The sequence below is a fragment of the Drosophila santomea genome, chromosome 2L (genome assembly GCF_016746245.2).
Source record: "Drosophila santomea strain STO CAGO 1482 chromosome 2L, Prin_Dsan_1.1, whole genome shotgun sequence".
Lineage (NCBI taxonomy): Eukaryota > Metazoa > Arthropoda > Insecta > Diptera > Drosophilidae > Drosophila > Drosophila santomea.
In genome coordinates, this window is record NC_053016.2 from 11,250,624 (window position 1) to 11,268,780 (window position 18,157).

Below are 18,157 nucleotides of genomic sequence, written 5' to 3' on the forward strand. Positions count from 1 at the left end.
CACAGCCTTACAGCCTCACAACCTGAGCTATGCACACGTAATTATCCTTAAAGCCAGAAACGTGACGATATTTGCAATTTTCATGCATTTAAGTTCCGTTGAAAATGTTCGGCAGGAATGCGAATATTAATGCCGAATGCGAACTGCAAGCGGATTCGAATTTCGCATACATTGTGGCTGATTCGCGGGTTAAACATCTTTTTTTCGCCTTTCAAATGATAGCTGGGTAAGGTTTTAATTGCAGACCTGAGCAGAGAATAGAGTTAGCCATCATAAGATCGACCATACAGGTTATTGCGAGAGTATAAAGTAGATGGAATAGAGGTCATCTCATTTCAGGAGTTGAGTATAAAGTATAAAGCTGATTTTCAAGAGATATTGTTTCCATTCCAGGTTGCTTGCATTGCAAACACAGTACTTTCGACTTGATAATTACGTAGAAAATCACGTACGAATGCAGATGTCGATTTTCTTAGAAAAGTATTATTAATGTCCCGAATACGATTAGCTCACAATGGTTAAATTGTGGAACAACGGGCCAGAACAAACGCGATTACCAAATCAACGAGAGCCCACAACCACATGGCATCCGCGCCAAATTCATTGAGTTTCGACTGCCTTCGTCTGTCGACTCGATTCGCGAAAATATTTCTCAATGTCTAACCCGAGGCCATGGCCAAGGAGTCGTCCGGATCTCCAACGGTCCACCTTCGACTGCCTTCGACTGCCTTCGTCCAGACCCTGGCCACCACCACCTATTAATCAAAATCTCTTGATCTACACAAATCCGTGCACTGCGAGAAATCGCGGTTCAGCCGAATATTTGGCCATGGGCAGCCAGCATAATTGGTTGGCTAAAAAATTTCTTAAAGTGTGGTCAAGTTCGAGGACAGCATCCACATCCACAGCCGTAGCCCCTCCACGTTGATGGACGACCAAGACGCCATGGCTCCGACTTTGAGTCCACCGAAAACTTTGTTTCTGGCTACACAGATTAACAAAACTGGGGAGGTTTTTTTCTTTCTCTTGATGGACAAAATGCTCCTGAAAACATAGGTTTTTTTTTCATATTTCTACTCCAAGAACTTCCTAAGAACTCTTTTATAATTCTTTAAGAATTCAAAGAGTTAATTTCAAAAGTTTGTTTGGTAAAACATTCTCTTGTACTGTATCCCATAGCTCGCCTATTGCCTGCATTTAGTTCGTATTTAGCTTAGTGCTCAACCCTGCTGGACAGTGTAACTTCGGGTGGAGATTGGCGGGGGCGGCGCTGGACCCTTGGCAGGGATTTCGAGGGAAGCGGGCAGCAAACATGCGGTAAATCACAAAAGCGAGCCACGATACCACGATGCGATAGCAGCAGCTGCAGTTTGTTGGGGGCACCGACTAGGCCTTGAGTTGGACTTGCCGCCCTTGGCTCTTTATTAAATTAAGTTAAATCATGTAATTTCCCTGTATCGAGTCAAAAGTGCACTTCTCATTCGGGGGCGGAGTTCTAGAGCCCGGAGATGAAGGGCCACATTCTAGGACTGCAATCATCTGCGGGCCTGGGAAATTGCTCAGTCGATGCCTCCAAATTGATTGTAAATGTTTGCCCAGGCGGGCTTAAAGTACAGCTCAAGAAGTTAAGCTTCATCAGATATCCGTGTTGTTTTTAAGAAGGTTTTATAGAAGTTCATTCTACTTTGATCACTCCTTAAAAGTAAAGAAAGGATTCCAATAGCTTGATTAAGACGATCTTAGCACACAGAAATATATAATTTAGAGCATTGAAGAACTCCAAGTACTGATAGGTGTTTTGTAAACCCTTGAATAGAAATATAGTTGATGTTAATTGTCCTTGATAGTTTCCATTAAATATGAGTGGCTACTGTTCTGCTAGGAGATCTATTTCCCCACTGTGGTCTACTTCCCACTCGATATGAATGAAGCTAGAGGAAACATTTCCATCTGTCTGCATTTCAGCTGACTTATTAATTCATACCTGAACTCGGCGAACGAATGCTGATTTGTTGAAATGGCTGCGAATGCAAATTGCCAGCGGCCCCCCACATGAGAAGTCTTGGCCAGAAAGACCAGGAAGGCCAGGAAGGGTGCTCCCTTGGAAAAGTTTTCGGCTTGGAGTGGAGCGACCCACAGCGGCGTTTGTCTTCCAGTCTTCCACTCTTCCACTTTACAGATTGGAGTGGAAATTGTATATCGCACTGGTGGTTAGAATAAATAAATTCCCGTCGTACCAACGAGCAGCAGTCAGTCGCAACAGTCAGCTTGCCCAGCTATTCCAGCGAACGGACCATTCTAGACGGACCACCTCCATCTGCATCTGCAGCCCCAACTCCAGCTTCAGCTCCAACTCCAGCTCCACACAGCCTGCATATTTATGAGATTTATTTTATTTTATGCGATGTCGCTACCTGATACTCAGATACTCCGATTCTCCGGCTCCCGCTGTCCGTGCGCATTTATTAGATGACATATTTTATTCATTCCAAAAGAACCCGCGACCAGGAGACCATGGCGATTAGCCATGTTCAGATAGCCAAATTGTTCCAGATGGAATGGCTGCCGTTTCGTTTCCGCTGCTTAAGCCGATTTATGGCCCAAACATTTCCTTGGCCGTGTAATCTGTCAGCCACGAGAGATAGGATTCGAGTTGGGAAGGAAGGGGTATGGTGGTGGTGAAAGGTGGAGCCAATCAGCAGCCATATATATTGACAAAATCAAAGTACTAGATTGTTGGTCCCAAGGGAATGGGCCCTTCCTTCAAAGCTTCTGCTCTCATGTTGCGTCATAAACCACAAGTGGCGCAGATATCGCTGATCTCAAAGTGACTTCTACAGGCAGAGAAAATGGGCACTTTCTCGTGAGATTATCACAGCAAATATAGAAGTATATATGTAGAAAAGAATGCTACATATTTCAATTGGAAGACCCGAACTACTACAAAAAATTAACCTCATAAATCTGCTCAAATATGCATAATATTTATACAATTTATTGGTTTTAAACAGTATAATTTATGTGTCTTATCTGGCAGACATTGTGTTATCTACAAATCAGAACTTTTGACCAATTTCGTGAGCACCTTTTTCTTTGTGTTCCTGTGACTTTAATCAAACGCCGCCGCCCGCTGTGGTGACATTGAGAAATGCCGACGCCAGCGGCCTGGTCTCCGATTTCTGCTGCCGATGGCGGCCACATGTTCCTCCGCACACGTCCAACACTTTATGACAATCATTTGAGTTAATTGCCAACGGGGCGAGTGGATAGCTCCACACGGTGGACCACACGGCGAAGTGGCCGCGTGTGGCGTAAATACTGCGTCTCATTTGGCCAAGCAAACTCATCTGTTTAGACGCACTTGCAACATGTTGCATGGCATGGTGTGGCATGATGTGGCGTCCAGTCAGGCCCCGCCCCCAGACGAGATCCATTGCCATTCCCACTTCCAGACCCAGACCCAGACCCATCTGAGCTGGGCAGTAAAAGGCATTAGCGTCCGTGTCTGTCACCTTCGTCATGGTCACGCTAATCGTGGTAATCGGCTGCGCCAATAAACCGACAGGTTTATGGACCTGCAGACGCGGAAGCCCCGGAAGCCTCCTGCGACCAGACGCATGCGCATTGCGCACTTGATTTAAAAGCAATTAAAATGCGAATTGATGTCACGATCGATTTTTCACCAGTCGCTTAGCTCGTCGAAGCTGGCCAAATTCCAAAAGCGGGCCAAGTCCTCAATCCTCAATCCTGCTTTCGCCGGATGGAAAAGATCTAGCTCAGTTTGCATTTATGCTTTATTTTCTATCATTCAAATTTTTGTTGGCTTAACTGGGGATCATAGAAGGATAACTATGGCTGTCTAGGCAAACTTAATATCACCATAATGAAGCTTGCTGCCTTTTCAGCTGTTGACCAGTTGATGGGTCGATCAGGATGAGGCTGCTATGTTGCTGCCGGACCAGACTTATGCCGACTACGATGTGGGCCGTCCCAAGCTGCTGACCTACCACAAGAGCAGGAGTCGCGGCTTGAAGTCCAAGTCCAAGCTGCAGCGATCCAAGAGCTCCGATGCCAGCAGCAGCAGCTACGAGCGAACGGCGGACTTCTTCGAGAACATACCGGATTTCCTCGGCGATTCCCTTCCCACCTTTCTCTACAGTCCGCCGGAGCAGCAGGATGCCCAGTCGAAAGGCGGGGGCGGTGGGGTGCAATTGGAGCGGGATCAGCTGGAGGATGAGGACGAGGAGCAGGATAGCGAGAGCAGCAGCCAGAGCGACAACTGCGAGGACGACGATGTCCTGCGACTGTGCGAGGACTTCCTCTGTCGCCATCGCATGCGACCCGACTTCTTCTGCCAGTACCACAAGGCAGTCAGGTGAGTGATTTCGAGTGAATCCAGTTAACTCAAATAATGTTTAAACAAATTATTAGATTAGTGAAAATATTGCATACTTCTTTCATTTGTAGTTATATTTTTATCATTTTGCATTTCATTTTTAGTTCCACAACGGCGTCACCAAAGCAAACGAAAACCTCAACCCCCCTTGGGCAGTGCAAGTCCGTATCCCCGCCCGGAAAAGTGCAAGTTGACAAAAAGGACCTCAAGTCGAACAGGACGAGTGCTGTGGTGGAGAGGTTTGCCAAGTTCTCAGCCATTTACACACTGCCAGTGCCCAAGAGGAAGAAGGCGTGCAACAAAACCACAGGAAATATCACAGGTAAAAGCAAATTACCTTGTATATAACATATATATATAATATAACGAAAACTGGAACACAAAACAAAAATAACAAATTACTGTTGAAAATGCTTGTTGGGTGATAAAATGAGTAATGGGTCTTTAGTTTCTCGCAACATTTGATTTGATTGTAGTCTTTTACTCAACTCTTTTATTACTGCCAACCCCATTATAAATTATAATAAAATTAAAATTCGAAAAAAAACGTTTTTTACGGGCAAGCAGTTGCCGCAAGTTAAGTGGTGTCACATAAGCAGTTCAACCGACACACATTTTCTTTAAGCAGTTGGACTGCTTGCGTCCGCGAAGCGGTTATAAAGTAATCGATAACACATTCGACGATCGCCCGCGAAGCAGTCTTAACCGCTACAATAGCAAACCGTTATTTTAAAAGGAATTAATTATACCCGTTACTCGTAGAGTAAAAGGGTATACTAATCGTAAAGTATGTAACAGCAGAAGGAAGCGTTCCGACCATATAAAGTATATATATTTTGATCAATAGCGAATGCCATGTCTTGTCGTCTGTCCGTCTGTCCGTCTGTCCGTCTGTCCGTCTGTCCGTCCGTATGAACGTCGAGATCTCAGGAACTACAAAAGCTAGAAAGTTGAGATTAAGCATACAGACTCCAGAGACATAGAAGCAGCGCAAGTTTGTCGATTCATGTTGCCACGCCCACTCTAACGCCCACAAACCGCACAAAACTGCCACGCCCACACTTTTGAAAAATGTTTTGAAATTTTTTCATTTTTGTATTAGTCTTGTCATTTTCTATCGATTTACCAAAAAACTTTTTGCCACGCCCACTCTAACGCCCTCAAACCGCCCAAAGCTGCTACGCCCACACTTTTGAAAAATGTTTTGATATTTTTTCATTTTTATATTGGTCTTGTAAATTTCTATCGATTTGCCAAAAAAATTTCTGCCACGCCCACTATAACGCCTACAAACCGCCAAAAATTGTGTTTAAGACTCTCCTTCTCCCTTCCACTAGCTGAGTAACGGGTATCAGATAGTCGGGGAACTCGACTATAGCGTTCTCTCTTGTTTTTTTTGTAGATATGATTAAATGGTAAGGTTCAAATTGTTGTAAAAAAAAGTTTGCTTGTTCCTATATTTACGGAGCATTTTTAAAGGCACGTAGCTGTGTTTCTCTGAAACGCCTAGCAGCTATTTAAACACCCTTGTGAATCTATGAGCATTCACACTGCAGTGTACTACTGTGGGAATTGCGAAATGCAGCAAAGCAACAAACAATCGCCACTAATTATCACGCGACCAGCGAAACGAGCCGAGAAGGAGATGGTCGGCGGGCGGAGGTTCAAACACTTGACCTCATATTTGAGCAACTGCAAACGCATCGCGGAGGGTAGAGTCTCTTACCTGTTAGAAAACACAAAACAAAAAAAAAAGTTACCTGGCCGAGCGGGAGAAGCCGAGATCTTAGGGAGCTGCTCCCAAGCAGCAGTAGCAGCAGCAGCAGCAGCAGCACAAGCGATCGCGTTCAGTCTGCCGCTGGAGTTTGAATCGTTCGCATCGGGTGAGCTCGCGTTCGGATGTTGTACATAGTACATATACCTGCTCGCTCTCTCGTTTGAGTAAAAACCAAGTGAAACGATCGCACAAAACCCAATTATAGTTTATAATTAATCGGCGAAGAGGTCACGCGCTAGCCGAGAGTTGAAAGTGCCATCAGCAAAATCGCGGATCCCAGTGGTTCGGGTTCGAACTGAAAACTCCAACTCCAATCCATCTCCCTCCGTGTGACTGGCTGTATGCTTCGTGTGTACCTTCGAGGTATCGAGGTATCTAAGCGCACATCTACACTGGGTCTGGCTGCCTGTTGGACCTGGAGTTAAAGTTGGAGACGGAAACTCGTTTTTCAAAAACCAAAACGACGAAAAAAAGTCTGCACAAAACGAGAAAATAAGCGCGGCCGCGAAGAAAACAACAATAACAAACACAGTGGCAGCAGCAGCCGCAGCAACTAAAGCACAATAATATAGGAAAAGCAAAAGCAGATCCAGAACCAAAAACCAAAGGCAAAGCCAAAACCAAAGCCAAAACCTGACGGCCAGGCTTTCAGTGATTTGGTTCGTTTTGGTTTTTGGCCGCCTCTCGCCCTTCTGCATTCTTTTCGCTTGTTTACTTATTTTCGTGTGCTGTGCGGCTGCTTCACTTGTTGCAGCTGCACATACGTTCGCCCAAACGTATACATATACATATATACATATATACATATATGTATATCCCTCTCGCAACATACATATGTATATATATTTATTCGGACTCGGTTTCGGGTTCGGTCTGTATGGCATAGATATAGATACGGTGCCTGCCAGAGCCTGTGCGGAAAACGAAAAACGAAATACGAATACGAATACGAAAACCTGTTCCTCCGGCCATTTGCGAGTGTATCGGTGGCGCGGTGAGAGCCTGTATACGGAATTATTCAAATAAGAAAATCGCCGTCTTGGTCGTCGTCGTCGTAGTCGTGGCCACACAAATGTTCAACAACGATGGCCACATTGGGCCTGTCAAAAGTCTTCATACTGGATAAATACTTTACCGAATTGCAAAAATTTTGGGAGACGGAGAAGAAGCTGCAGGGTAAGTTGGACAATATTCCTGTGAATAAGTTTGTCTATTGGTGAGTGGGGAATTTCGAGTTTGTTGTCCAAGTCTTTTGTATAGGGGTAGGGAATATATACATCACCATCTTCGGCATGGGGAGCACTTCTTAAACAACTTTCACGGGAGCACATATGCACGTGTATCGTTTGAACAATAAAGTTAGTTGCCTGTCAAATTTCTTTACAAAAAAGCAAAGAAAAAGGATTAGTAACATACGGTTTGAAATTATATTGCAGCTGAAAGAACGGAGGTGGTACTTTCAAGTTTGTTGCTTAAGTCTTTCGATAGTTATAGACAAGAAGCGCCGATTTGAAAGCATCTCAGTGTAAAGACAATTAATCCAATATGAATTGTATCGTCAGTTAATATAAGATTCTGTTTTTATACAAACAATATTCTTTTTCTATTCTTCCTTATTTTACTAATTTTTTGATAGTTCACTGTTTTTATATTTATGTTATATACATATGTCCATTTTCTTTTTCAACATACACATATCCGACTGAAACAGAAGCCTAACTTTTTATTAAGCTTAATGGTCCAGCCATTTGCTGGATTTCTTTTCTGGGCTATCTGTCGAGAGTGTCAGTTGATTGGTTCTCGACTTACTTGTCTTTGCCATCTTGGGCTGCCCGTTTGAGTTTTTCAATCAACCTCCATGAGAATTCGCAGTCGATCGCATTCATATTCATAATCATCGGCAATAACTACAAACCGAATCCGCTTATATGGATACCTGGTTGTATGGGTGTCGCTTGCCTCTCGACTTGCAACATTTCATCTGTGCGACGCGACTGTTCTTCCACACCAACCTTCTTCTCCCCTCCCCAAGCCCCTGTTCCCTCTTAAAGCAGATAACTTGGGGACCAGTTTGGGCCAAGTTGGTTACTCAGCTTCCACGAAAATGTTGTCGCCCGCTTCATGCAAAAACACAGAGAACTGAAGCGTAGAGGAAAAGCCAATAAAGCTAATTGCTAATTACATTAATTTAAGTCTAGTTGGTGAAATGATCAGCAATTAATTGATTGGAACAGAGACTCGACATTTAACGCTTGTCTTCGTTGGAAGATTTTCTGTACCTTTTTCTGTGGCTTTTGTCTTATTTCTTGAGTGCAACTTTGGGCCACAGAAAGCACTAAAAAAAACCTACACCAAAACTGGTTTCCTCTGTCTGAGCTCAAGTCATCAATGATATTGTTTTTCGTATATTGTCGACTCTGATTTTGTTATAAGCTCCAGTCTGCCTCCAGTCTTTTGGCTTACCAATACTTCGGTCGAAGGTATAACTTTGGTAGTAGTACTCTTCGTCCAAGCTTTTCACCGTTTTTCATTAGCTAATTAGTTTGATTTCCCGCTGAAGGCCTGAAGGCTGTAAAAAATAGTAGACAGGTTTCTGAAACGCATAAGCTTCATAAAATCTTGTTAGCTTGTCAGCGTTTTCGGGGTGTTGGGTTGTAACAATGACCTCTCGGCCCTGTTTTGAAAGTCTTCATAAATCAGTTGGCATTATAAGCCGTTCGTCGAGTCTGCCCATTGATCTTCTATTCTCGATGTACACACGTCTTTGAAATTTTGTATCCACCTGCCGCCAACTTGTGTTTCATCTTAGCGCTTTCGGTGTCTCTATTTTTCATTAACTCCGGCGAAATTGGTTCATTAACATTTTATGCAAATGCCCACCATCTATATCTATTAAAATGACTTTTTCTGCTCCATGGGCACAAGCCTACCAAAGCGATTCGCGTGCATAAAAGTCTGTTGGCCCAGGCGAAATTAATCGGTGTGAATTGATTTTCGTTGTATTGAGTTGTTAATTAGAACTAATTAAATTCCTTTTCGCCATAATGAAGATTTCCATATGGTCTGCTGATTATATGTTTTTAAGTGAGTGCTAAAGTTAACACTACTAAATGCATACTACGAAAAAGGGATGTAAATATACTAATCTCAGCTTAGCTTTCAAACTGCAATACATTTGGATATTTATTCAAGTAATAATTTAGCATCAAGCTCAAGAGGTCTTTATAAAAAAATTCAATTTTTTATAGAAAGACAAAATGTCTATATATAAATATTTTACTGTTCTTCAAATACTTTACGTTATTTAAATTGCTTAAGACAATATGATTATTTTAGATCAGATCAACAATTTGTATAATAATCTTTTATTATTTGGTCTACTGTTTGGTGATTTTGAATAGAACTATTGGCCAACGTCACCCAACGTCCTCGATAGTATAGTGGTTAGTATCCCCGCCTGTCACGCGGGAGACCGGGGTTCAATTCCCCGTCGGGGAGACGATTGTTCAAACTTTTTATTATTTTTTATTAAAATTTTAATTCCTAATATCAATAATAATTTAGCATTTCACAAGCCAACAATATTAAAAAAAAAATAATTTTTAACGACTGTACTGCACGGCTCATGTATTTTCTTTCCTTATTCTACATGTCATCCTTTTGCAATAATGATTATTTAAATTTTAATTGCTAACATCAAAAATAATATATGAAATAAAAAAAGAAACAATCCTGTTCTCCCCGACGGGGAATTGAACCCCGGTCTCCCGCGTGACAGGCGGGGATACTAACCACTATACTATCGAGGATGTTAAACATAGCTGGCCAATAGTTCTACTTCGGAATCTCTAGTGTTCCCACTAATAATAATAACTAACATTTGAAAAATAGATTAAACTAAGCAAAACATGGGAATAATATAGCCTGCGCAAATTTACCCAGTTAATTAAAGGTATCTAATTTATTTATATTTATCATACTCCCCGTGAATAACCAGTCATGAGTTGCACTTGTTGACAGACATTTTATTAGGTTACAAAAGCTTACTCGTTCACTGTTAACTTTCATATACGAAAACTTGTTAAATATGGTAAAGGAACCCATTCCCGAAGTAGACATGAGGCTGGTGGCCAAAAATGCGGAGGCTCATCGGCGGGGCATTTTGGGCTTTGCTCCTCGGATTGGATTGCTCACTGTCGACTACGACGACCTGAACAGGATCGACAACTTTTATCTGGAGAGCCAGAGGTACCGAGACTATTACCGCGACCCGCACAACACACTGCACAAGCCGCCACGTTTTCGGCAACATCATGGAAAGTGCGGCATCAAACTGGACACCAGTGTGCAGCACTTGACCCGGCCCATCCGTTGGGTCAAGGAGCGACAGCCAGTCATATATCCTTCTTCAAAGGACACTGCCATGATGGTGGGCATACCAGTTTCATCAATGGTAATAGGCCACTACGACAAGTCCACGAGTGCCTCTTTTCTTCGTTAGGCAAATTGATTTCTATGCGATTGCAGGCGAGCTGAGATTTTTTGCGAAGTCTTTGTTTTCCGTTAATGTAAATGCACTTGGTGGTAAGAAAGGCGCTCGCAGATTATCTCAGTTCACCTGTAAACGAATCACAAGAGCTCGCAGGAAAATCTGAAATAATAATAAAATGTATCTTAAAATAAATGTGTGAATGATAAATATGCCTATTTTATTTTTCATCGATGTTCTAACAAACAACAACTCTTTTCTTCAGATGCATCTTCATCCAACGAGGCAGTTCATCTGCAGCAGCGGCTCAAAAGCCTGAGCACCGAGCTGGTTACTCTGCGAAATCGACTGCACGTGGGCCATGGACCCGGTCAGGGTCAGAGCCAGGGAAATGGCGCTCAGCCGGTGCCGCCAGGTCCCAATGCGGGTCCCAAGACCAACAACTTTGACCTGAACGCGTCAAGTCCGAATCTCAACCTGAGCTCCAGCGGCGCAGGACTCTCAGCCACCGCCGTTCAGCAGCACGCCAATGGACATCACACGACATCGAAGGTATGTTGGACAGCAAAAAGTCATCCTAAAGATGGATTTTGAAGTATTTGAACAAACCAAAAGAGTTTAATAAAGAACAAGTTTTTCCACACTTGACTTCTGAGGCGGAGTCTAGTACATGCCTTTCTGAAGTCGTCTTAACCTTACATAAAGATTTATTTCTTTATTTATTTCTTTTCCCCGCTAATACAGAATCACAGCTTCAGCCACACATTGCCTGCGAACTCGGGCTCCGGAGGAGGCGCTGGAGGGGGCGCAGTGGTGTCGGCGCGGAACACCTCGATTCCACACCCACTTCCGCACCAGCTGGCCGAGAAGCCGAGTCTGCCGCATCAGCAGAGTGGCAGCGGACATGGCCAGTCCGCTGGGACACTGCCGCACATGAGCGGCATGGGAAGTATCCTGGGGCAAGGTTCCCACTCCCATGCGCCGGTCAACAACAACAGCAACGGCAACAGCAACAACTCCAACACATTGCCCATGCGCTCCTCGAACTCTGGACACCTGGGCAGCAATGGCGGAGGCGTTGGACACCATCTCAGCCACGCCCACAGCCAGCAATTGCCATTCATCCCGCAGTCGAAGCACACGAATCCCTGCCAGAGTGTGAAGACTCTGCCCTTTGGATTCGGCTACTCCGAGGGTCAGCAGAAGGTGCAGCAGCAAAAGCAGCCGCCGCAGGCCAACTCCTCGCCCAAGGACATGCAGGATCTGATCCACTTGTCGGGACCGCTCACCGAGCACGCCGTCATGCGAACGCTGCAGGCCCGCTTCAATGAACAGCGGTACTTTGTGAGTATTAGCGGGATCCGCCCCTGTGAATCACTTGTGTCCACGCAGAGCAACAGAAACCATTTGGAACCGGTCCGGGGATCTACACTAGACGGCACTCTACGGCAATTATGCTGATAGTTTGTCATTAAAGCCCAACTCCGCTCCGTTTGCACTCAGCCTCAGATTAACTGCTAATTTCGACAATTACTCGGCGGAAGGCCGCGGAAGTCGATATGATCTAGTCTTGGTCCCCTTGGGGAACCGGAGTTTGACAACCGGAGCTGCGGATGAGGTGTGAGCAGTTGGATCGGGTTTTGCACATTTGCTGGGGCAGTGTTTACTCAATTAATGGGATGCAGAATGTTAGTTTTCAGCTCACTTCAGCTTTCTCACTTTATCGCAGTATATCTAATAGATATTATCTTTGAAGTTTCCCACTGAAAGTTTTAATAGGTGTAATTATAAACATTATTTGATTAGGCAAAGCAACCACTTGTTTGGCAACTAATACCATTCTTGTTTTATTTTCGGTTAAGTGCGCTGTAGATTTAAAAAAATATAATCGTGACTTAAACTAAGGTAGTAAGTAATTTATCTAAGAATGTTTGGTTGTCAATGTTTGTATCAAATATCCTGCGTAATAGCTTGCTGACCCCATTGTTAGCTCATTTATACATTTTTCCCCGAATTTTTAATGACCCCCGAAGCTATTGACTCACCGGGTTAATTAATGTGCCATCATTTCATCATTTATCTTGCGCGGTGTTTCAGACAAACGTGGGTCCGATCTTGCTCTCCATCAATCCGTACCTGGACGTGGGCAACCCGCTGACCCTCACCTCCACGCGCGCCATGCCGCTGGCCCCGCAGCTGCAGAAGATCGTCCAGGAGGCAGTGCGTCAGCAGAGCGAGACGGGCTATCCGCAGGCCATCATCCTGTCGGGCACTTCGGGCGCCGGAAAGACGGCCAATGCGATGCTGATGCTCCGCCAGCTTTTTGCCATCGCAGGCGGCGGTCCGGAGACGGATGCCTTCAAGCACCTGGCAGCTGCATTCACAGTACTTAGATCACTGGGATCGGCCAAGACCACAACCAACTCGGAGTCGAGTCGCATTGGCCAGTTCATCGAGGTGCAGGTGACGGATGGGGCGCTCTATCGCACCAAGATCCACTGCTACTTCCTGGACCAGACGCGCGTCATTCGTCCGCTGCCCAAGGAGAAGAACTATCACATCTTCTATCAACTACTGGCTGGTCTCAGCCGCGAGGAGCGCCAGAAGCTCCACCTGGATGGCTACTCGCCGGCCAATCTGCGCTATCTGCGCGGAGACATCGGCCAGAACGAGCAGGAGGATGCGGCGCGATTCCAGGCCTGGAAGACCTGCCTCGGCATCCTGGGCATTCCGTTCCTGGACGTCGTTCGTGTGCTGGCTGCCGTTTTGCTGCTGGGAAATGTGCAGTTTATTGATGGAGGGGTAAGTCTTAGTCCATAGTTATTTTACCCTTGAAGGAAATTATTGCAGAACCCTGGACAATTCTAAATCTAATTGTAAGCCAATTGTAAATTATACATATTTTTAAATACTCAGCTTTCAATTTTGTAAGAGAATTTTTGCTTTCGCGATTGTAAAACTGAAACCAAAGCGTCCACAGCTCCACCTGTATTTCATTTCAATACTTCAACGCCATCTAGCGGCAATTTTAGGTTCTACCCAAGTTTGTGATTAGCCGCTTGGCATACTGATGCTTCATTGGTGTGGTGGTCAGAGTGCTGGCTTTCGAATCCGTACGCGCGAGTTCGAATCGCACTCTGGCATTCATATTTATAGAATGCAAAATTTCTTGCGCTGATGCCATATTCCATTCGTCACAATAATGGAGGTAATTTACGACTGAAAAAGCCGTGATTGACAACACATTCTGAGCGAGAAATATTTTGAATATTATTTTATGATCTGATTACCAAGTTATTTAGCAAGTAGGATTATAATATCCAATTATGGTTTACATTACAGGGTCTCGAGGTGGACGTGAAGGGCGAAACGGAGCTGAACTCGGTGGCCAGTCTACTTGGCGTTCCGCCGGCGGCACTCTTTCGTGGACTGACCACCCGCACCCACAACGTTCGTGGCCAGCTGGTGAAGTCCGTGTGCGGCGATGGCGATGCCAACATGACGCGCGATTGCCTGGCAAAGGCGCTGTACTGCCGCACGGTGGCCACCATTGTGCGTCGGGCCAATAGCCTGAAGCGCCTGGGATCCACGCTGGGCACCCTCAGCTCGGACTCCAACGAATCGGTGCACAACCAGGCGGATGTCGCCTCCCAACACGCCTCCACCATTGGCGGCGGCAATGCCGGCTCCAAGTCGATGGCGGCCCTCAATAATGCGGTGCGCCATGCCACTTCCGATGGCTTCATTGGTATACTGGACATGTTCGGCTTCGAGGAGCCTTCGCCGCATGCCCATCTGGAGCACTTGTGCATCAACCTGTGCGCCGAGACCATGCAGCACTTCTACAACACGCACATCTTCAAGTCCTCGGTGGAATCCTGTCGCGACGAGGGCATCGTCTGCGACACCGAGGTGGACTACGTGGACAATGTGCCCTGCATTGACCTGATATCCTCGCTGCGAACTGGTTTGCTCAGCATGCTGGACGCGGAGTGTTCGGTGAGGGGCACTGCCGAGAGTTATGTGACCAAGTTGAAGGTGCAGCACCGCAGCTCCAGCCGCTTGGAGACGAAACCCACCGCCGAGCCACACGATCCACGCATGTTTCTCATCCGCCACTTTGCCGGCCGGGTGGAGTACGATACCACGGACTTCCTGGACACCAATCGCGATGTGGTGCCCGACGACTTGGTGGGTGTCTTCTACAAGCACACCTGCAACTTTGGCTTCGCCACCCATCTCTTTGGCTCCGAGCTAAAAGCTCTGTATGCCCAGCAGCAGGCTCCGCGGGGTCTTAGCTTCCGTATTTCGCCCACATCGCACTCGGATCTGCTGAACGGCGACGAGCCGGTCTCCACGCTGACCCAAGACTTCCACACCCGGCTGGACAATCTGCTGCGCACCCTGGTGCACGCCAGGCCGCACTTTGTGCGCTGCATCCGGAGCAATGGCACCGAGGCGGCCGGCAGCTTCGATAGGGCGACGGTGGTGCGCCAGATTCGATCGTTGCAGGTCCTGGAGACGGTCAACCTGATGGCCAGTGGATTTCCGCATCGCATGCGCTTCAAGCAGTTCAACGCCCGCTACCGGATGCTGGCCCCCTTCCGGCTGCTGCGTCGCAGCGAGGACAAGGCTCTGGAGGATTGCCAGCTGATACTGCAGTACGCGCTGGAGCAGCCGCCGGTGCTGGATGGCTCGGTGACCCTCGCCTGGGCGCCCGGCAAGCGTCATGCCTTCCTCAGCGAGGGCATTCGCCAGCACTTGGAGCACTTGCGCACCGAGATCAGGCACAAGAGCGCCACCCTGATGCAGGCCACCTGGCGCGGCTGGTGGTGGCGCAAGAAGATGGGCAGTGGCGGGATGGGCAAGCGCTCTAAGCACCCAGGTCATCAGCAGACGCCACTTTCGAACAGCAAGGCCACGCCGAACTCCGCCGCGCAGAGCAAGGCCGCATCCTCCACGATGGCCGCCCTTGCCGCGGTGGCAGCTGCTGCTCCCATTTCTGGTGAGAACCCTCCACGGGTATTCCCCTACTCCGCCAATCTAATACCCAAACTCTGTGATACAGTACCGCGCCTCTCGGCCAAGACAACGAACCTGGGCATTGGAGGCACAGTGGCCAGACCCAGGCCACAGCCCATTGCTGGGACTCCGCCGCCGGATCCGCAGGAGAAGTGCGACCAGAAGATCATACAGCAGACCTGCAACCTGTTTGGACTCGATTTGGTAGGTGTTTACCTCTCGCAATTTGTAAATGTGATTATGTGATATTTAAACTCCCGACTACTTTCATTTCACAGGAACGTCCGCCGCCAGTACCGCCATCTCGTTCCTACACAATCACCGGCAACTCGAAGATAAGCTATCCCCAAAACCGGGTCATGAAGATGAACTTCCCGGAGGAGGGACAGTCGGAGGCGCCGCAGCTGAAGAAGGGCGAGGCGGTGACCGTGGTGGGTGCCTCCACCGTTCGGGGTCACCTGATGGTGGAGCACAAGGGGCAGAGCTTCCATGTTCCCTTCCAGTTCATGACACTCAGTAAATAATGACCAGGGAGTGCAGTGGTTATGATTCTGATGGTTATCATTCTGGCCAGACCTTAGGTGTAACACGTTCTCTGCGTCTTCAACTCTTACCGATAATAGACGTGCCCAATGTTTTAAGACTGTAAATATTCCACTTGGTAGATTTAATTAAAAGCATTCTTTCCACGAAGCGCATGCTAACTGAGGTGCTCCAATTGGCCCCGGACGTACGTAGTATTATTATGGTCGTGTTTATTAATAAACGCCAATCGATAGGTTGTAGCTTCAATTACATACCCACAAGTGCCAATCAAATAAGTTCTTCCATCTAATTTATAAGTATTTTACATGTTACTGAGATTACATTATTTGCCGTTAAGTAATTAGTTAAGTGCGTTTCTACAACACCATTCAATTATTATTTTTGATTTCACATAAGAATTGTGCATTTTATTAGACTACGGTTCATTTTGTCATTCAAATAAACGAAGCATACATTGAAATATTTAAACTAACTTGTTTCACTGCATAAATAATCTCTCGTTTTGAACAAAAATTTCAATCTAAGGAGCAAATAAATGTAGATATATGGATAAATATACTAAAGTACCTGCCGATGTGCGATCAGTTATCGCTGGTCCAAGTCTACGAGAATATATGCTACTACGTGAAGTATCAATCGTGTCACCTCAAAACAGTGACCCTGTACCCAAGGGATCTGGAATTTCTGGACCGGAATAGGAGTTAGTGTTGGAGTTCCCGATTTGTGGAAATCGAATTCAGTCGAGAATCGTAGTTGTTAACTAAAAAAATCTAAAATTACATTTCTACCTCAATAGAAGTAGGCGTAGATAGGCTGTATCCATCCAACTGGTGATGGAGATTCAGATTATACATTCTGACTAAAGTATCATACCCTTTGCCAGGGAATCGAGTCAAACAGCTGAACAAAACAGATAGCATTATATTTACTTGTATTTTATTTGCATTGTATTTAATTTTGATCAGACCTAAAATAAAAGTTGTAAACTGCAAACGTACTGCTTTCGATTTTTAGAAATTAAAAAGCTCCATAGGTCACAACAAAATATTGGCTGCTAAGATTTCAAAAGAACAATGTCTATGAATGATAAGTGTTTATCTTTATTGGAGCAAGAGCACCAACCTTTGTTTACCTGCAAAAGCTAAATGGATGGCAAACATTTTGCCTCACTGCAGTTGTGCTTCGAAACTTCTTAGGTGCGGATACCATTGGCAATGGATCGGACATATGTGGATGAAATCAAACAGAAAATGCGGTGGCTTCTGAATTGCGGACAGAGTGATACCGACGAACTAAAGTATAAATTGTTCGAGGTTCAAAAGGAGCTCGACGAAGCTAATGACTTCATCGCCGAAATACAATTCGAATTGGATGGTGTAAGGTGTACCATAAACACACGAGTTCCCAGACAATTTAATGGACTTCTATCTGAGCACAGGTTGATATACTGGCCCTCCAGAATCAGTGGCTACGCGATGAATTGTTGAAGCTAAAGGCCGAGGAGGTGGGCGTGATTCATAGGGACTTGGATGAGGATCCAGCCACTCGAATGGAGCGTCGCAGCCATCGACAGCAAGTTTCAGTCGGAATGGTGTCCACTCAGCTCGAATGCCCACTCCAGGAGCAGCGATACGGACGCAAACTGGATTAAACTAATGGCTGATTACCTGGCTCTCTATTGATTGTTGATTACTCGAAATCAGAATTTATTTATCGGATATGATATTGTATGCCATTAGCCGCTTCCGACTACATACAAACCACTTAAAACACAAGGCTTATCTTCTTTGTCACACTTCATAAAAATATATTTCTGAATCACAGAACTCAAATATTTGATAAAGTAGTAACAAAAAAAAAACTGTGCCTAATAATGTTTTCATTTTTGCAGTCAATGATTGCTGACTCTCACCTGTTACCTTTGACT

General features: G+C 45.6%; 3 protein-coding genes and 2 non-coding genes across 6 annotated transcripts; 4 read left to right on the top strand and 1 right to left on the bottom strand.

The window, feature by feature from the left end:
* Positions 1-3,908: 3,908 nt before the first annotated feature.
* Positions 3,909-16,690, top strand: LOC120455921 (unconventional myosin-IXa). Of its 2 annotated transcripts, XM_039642445.2 has the most exons (8): positions 3,909-4,375; positions 4,501-4,718; positions 10,928-11,214; positions 11,407-12,006; positions 12,760-13,464; positions 14,005-15,667; positions 15,731-15,888; positions 15,963-16,690. In XM_039642445.2, exons 1-8 carry the CDS (start codon positions 3,945-3,947, stop codon positions 16,206-16,208), a joined length of 4,308 nt encoding a protein of 1,435 aa, XP_039498379.2. In that variant the 5' UTR covers positions 3,909-3,944; the 3' UTR covers positions 16,209-16,690. The 2 variants fall into 2 exon arrangements, with proteins under 2 accessions (XP_039498379.2, XP_043862582.1); XM_044006647.1 differs by lacking the exons at positions 3,909-4,375; positions 4,501-4,718 and adding an exon at positions 6,774-7,349.
* Trnad-guc lies at positions 9,600-9,671 on the top strand. The gene has a single exon. It is a non-coding gene; the product is annotated as a tRNA-Asp (tRNA).
* Positions 9,911-9,982, bottom strand: Trnad-guc. Its single transcript has one exon. It is a non-coding gene; the product is annotated as a tRNA-Asp (tRNA).
* Positions 10,005-10,872, top strand: LOC120455927. Its single transcript, XM_039642457.1, has 2 exons — positions 10,005-10,125; positions 10,194-10,872. The coding sequence occupies exon 2, from the start codon at positions 10,261-10,263 to the stop codon at positions 10,672-10,674; it is 414 nt and encodes a 137-aa protein (XP_039498391.1). The 5' UTR covers positions 10,005-10,125; positions 10,194-10,260; the 3' UTR covers positions 10,675-10,872.
* A 707-nt stretch (positions 16,691-17,397) lies between the features above and the next one.
* Positions 17,398-18,013, top strand: LOC120458140. The gene is made up of 2 exons (XM_039645684.1): positions 17,398-17,606; positions 17,669-18,013. The coding sequence occupies exons 1-2, from the start codon at positions 17,445-17,447 to the stop codon at positions 17,879-17,881; spliced, it is 375 nt and encodes a 124-aa protein (XP_039501618.1). The 5' UTR covers positions 17,398-17,444; the 3' UTR covers positions 17,882-18,013.
* The last annotated feature ends 144 nt before the right edge of the window (positions 18,014-18,157 follow it).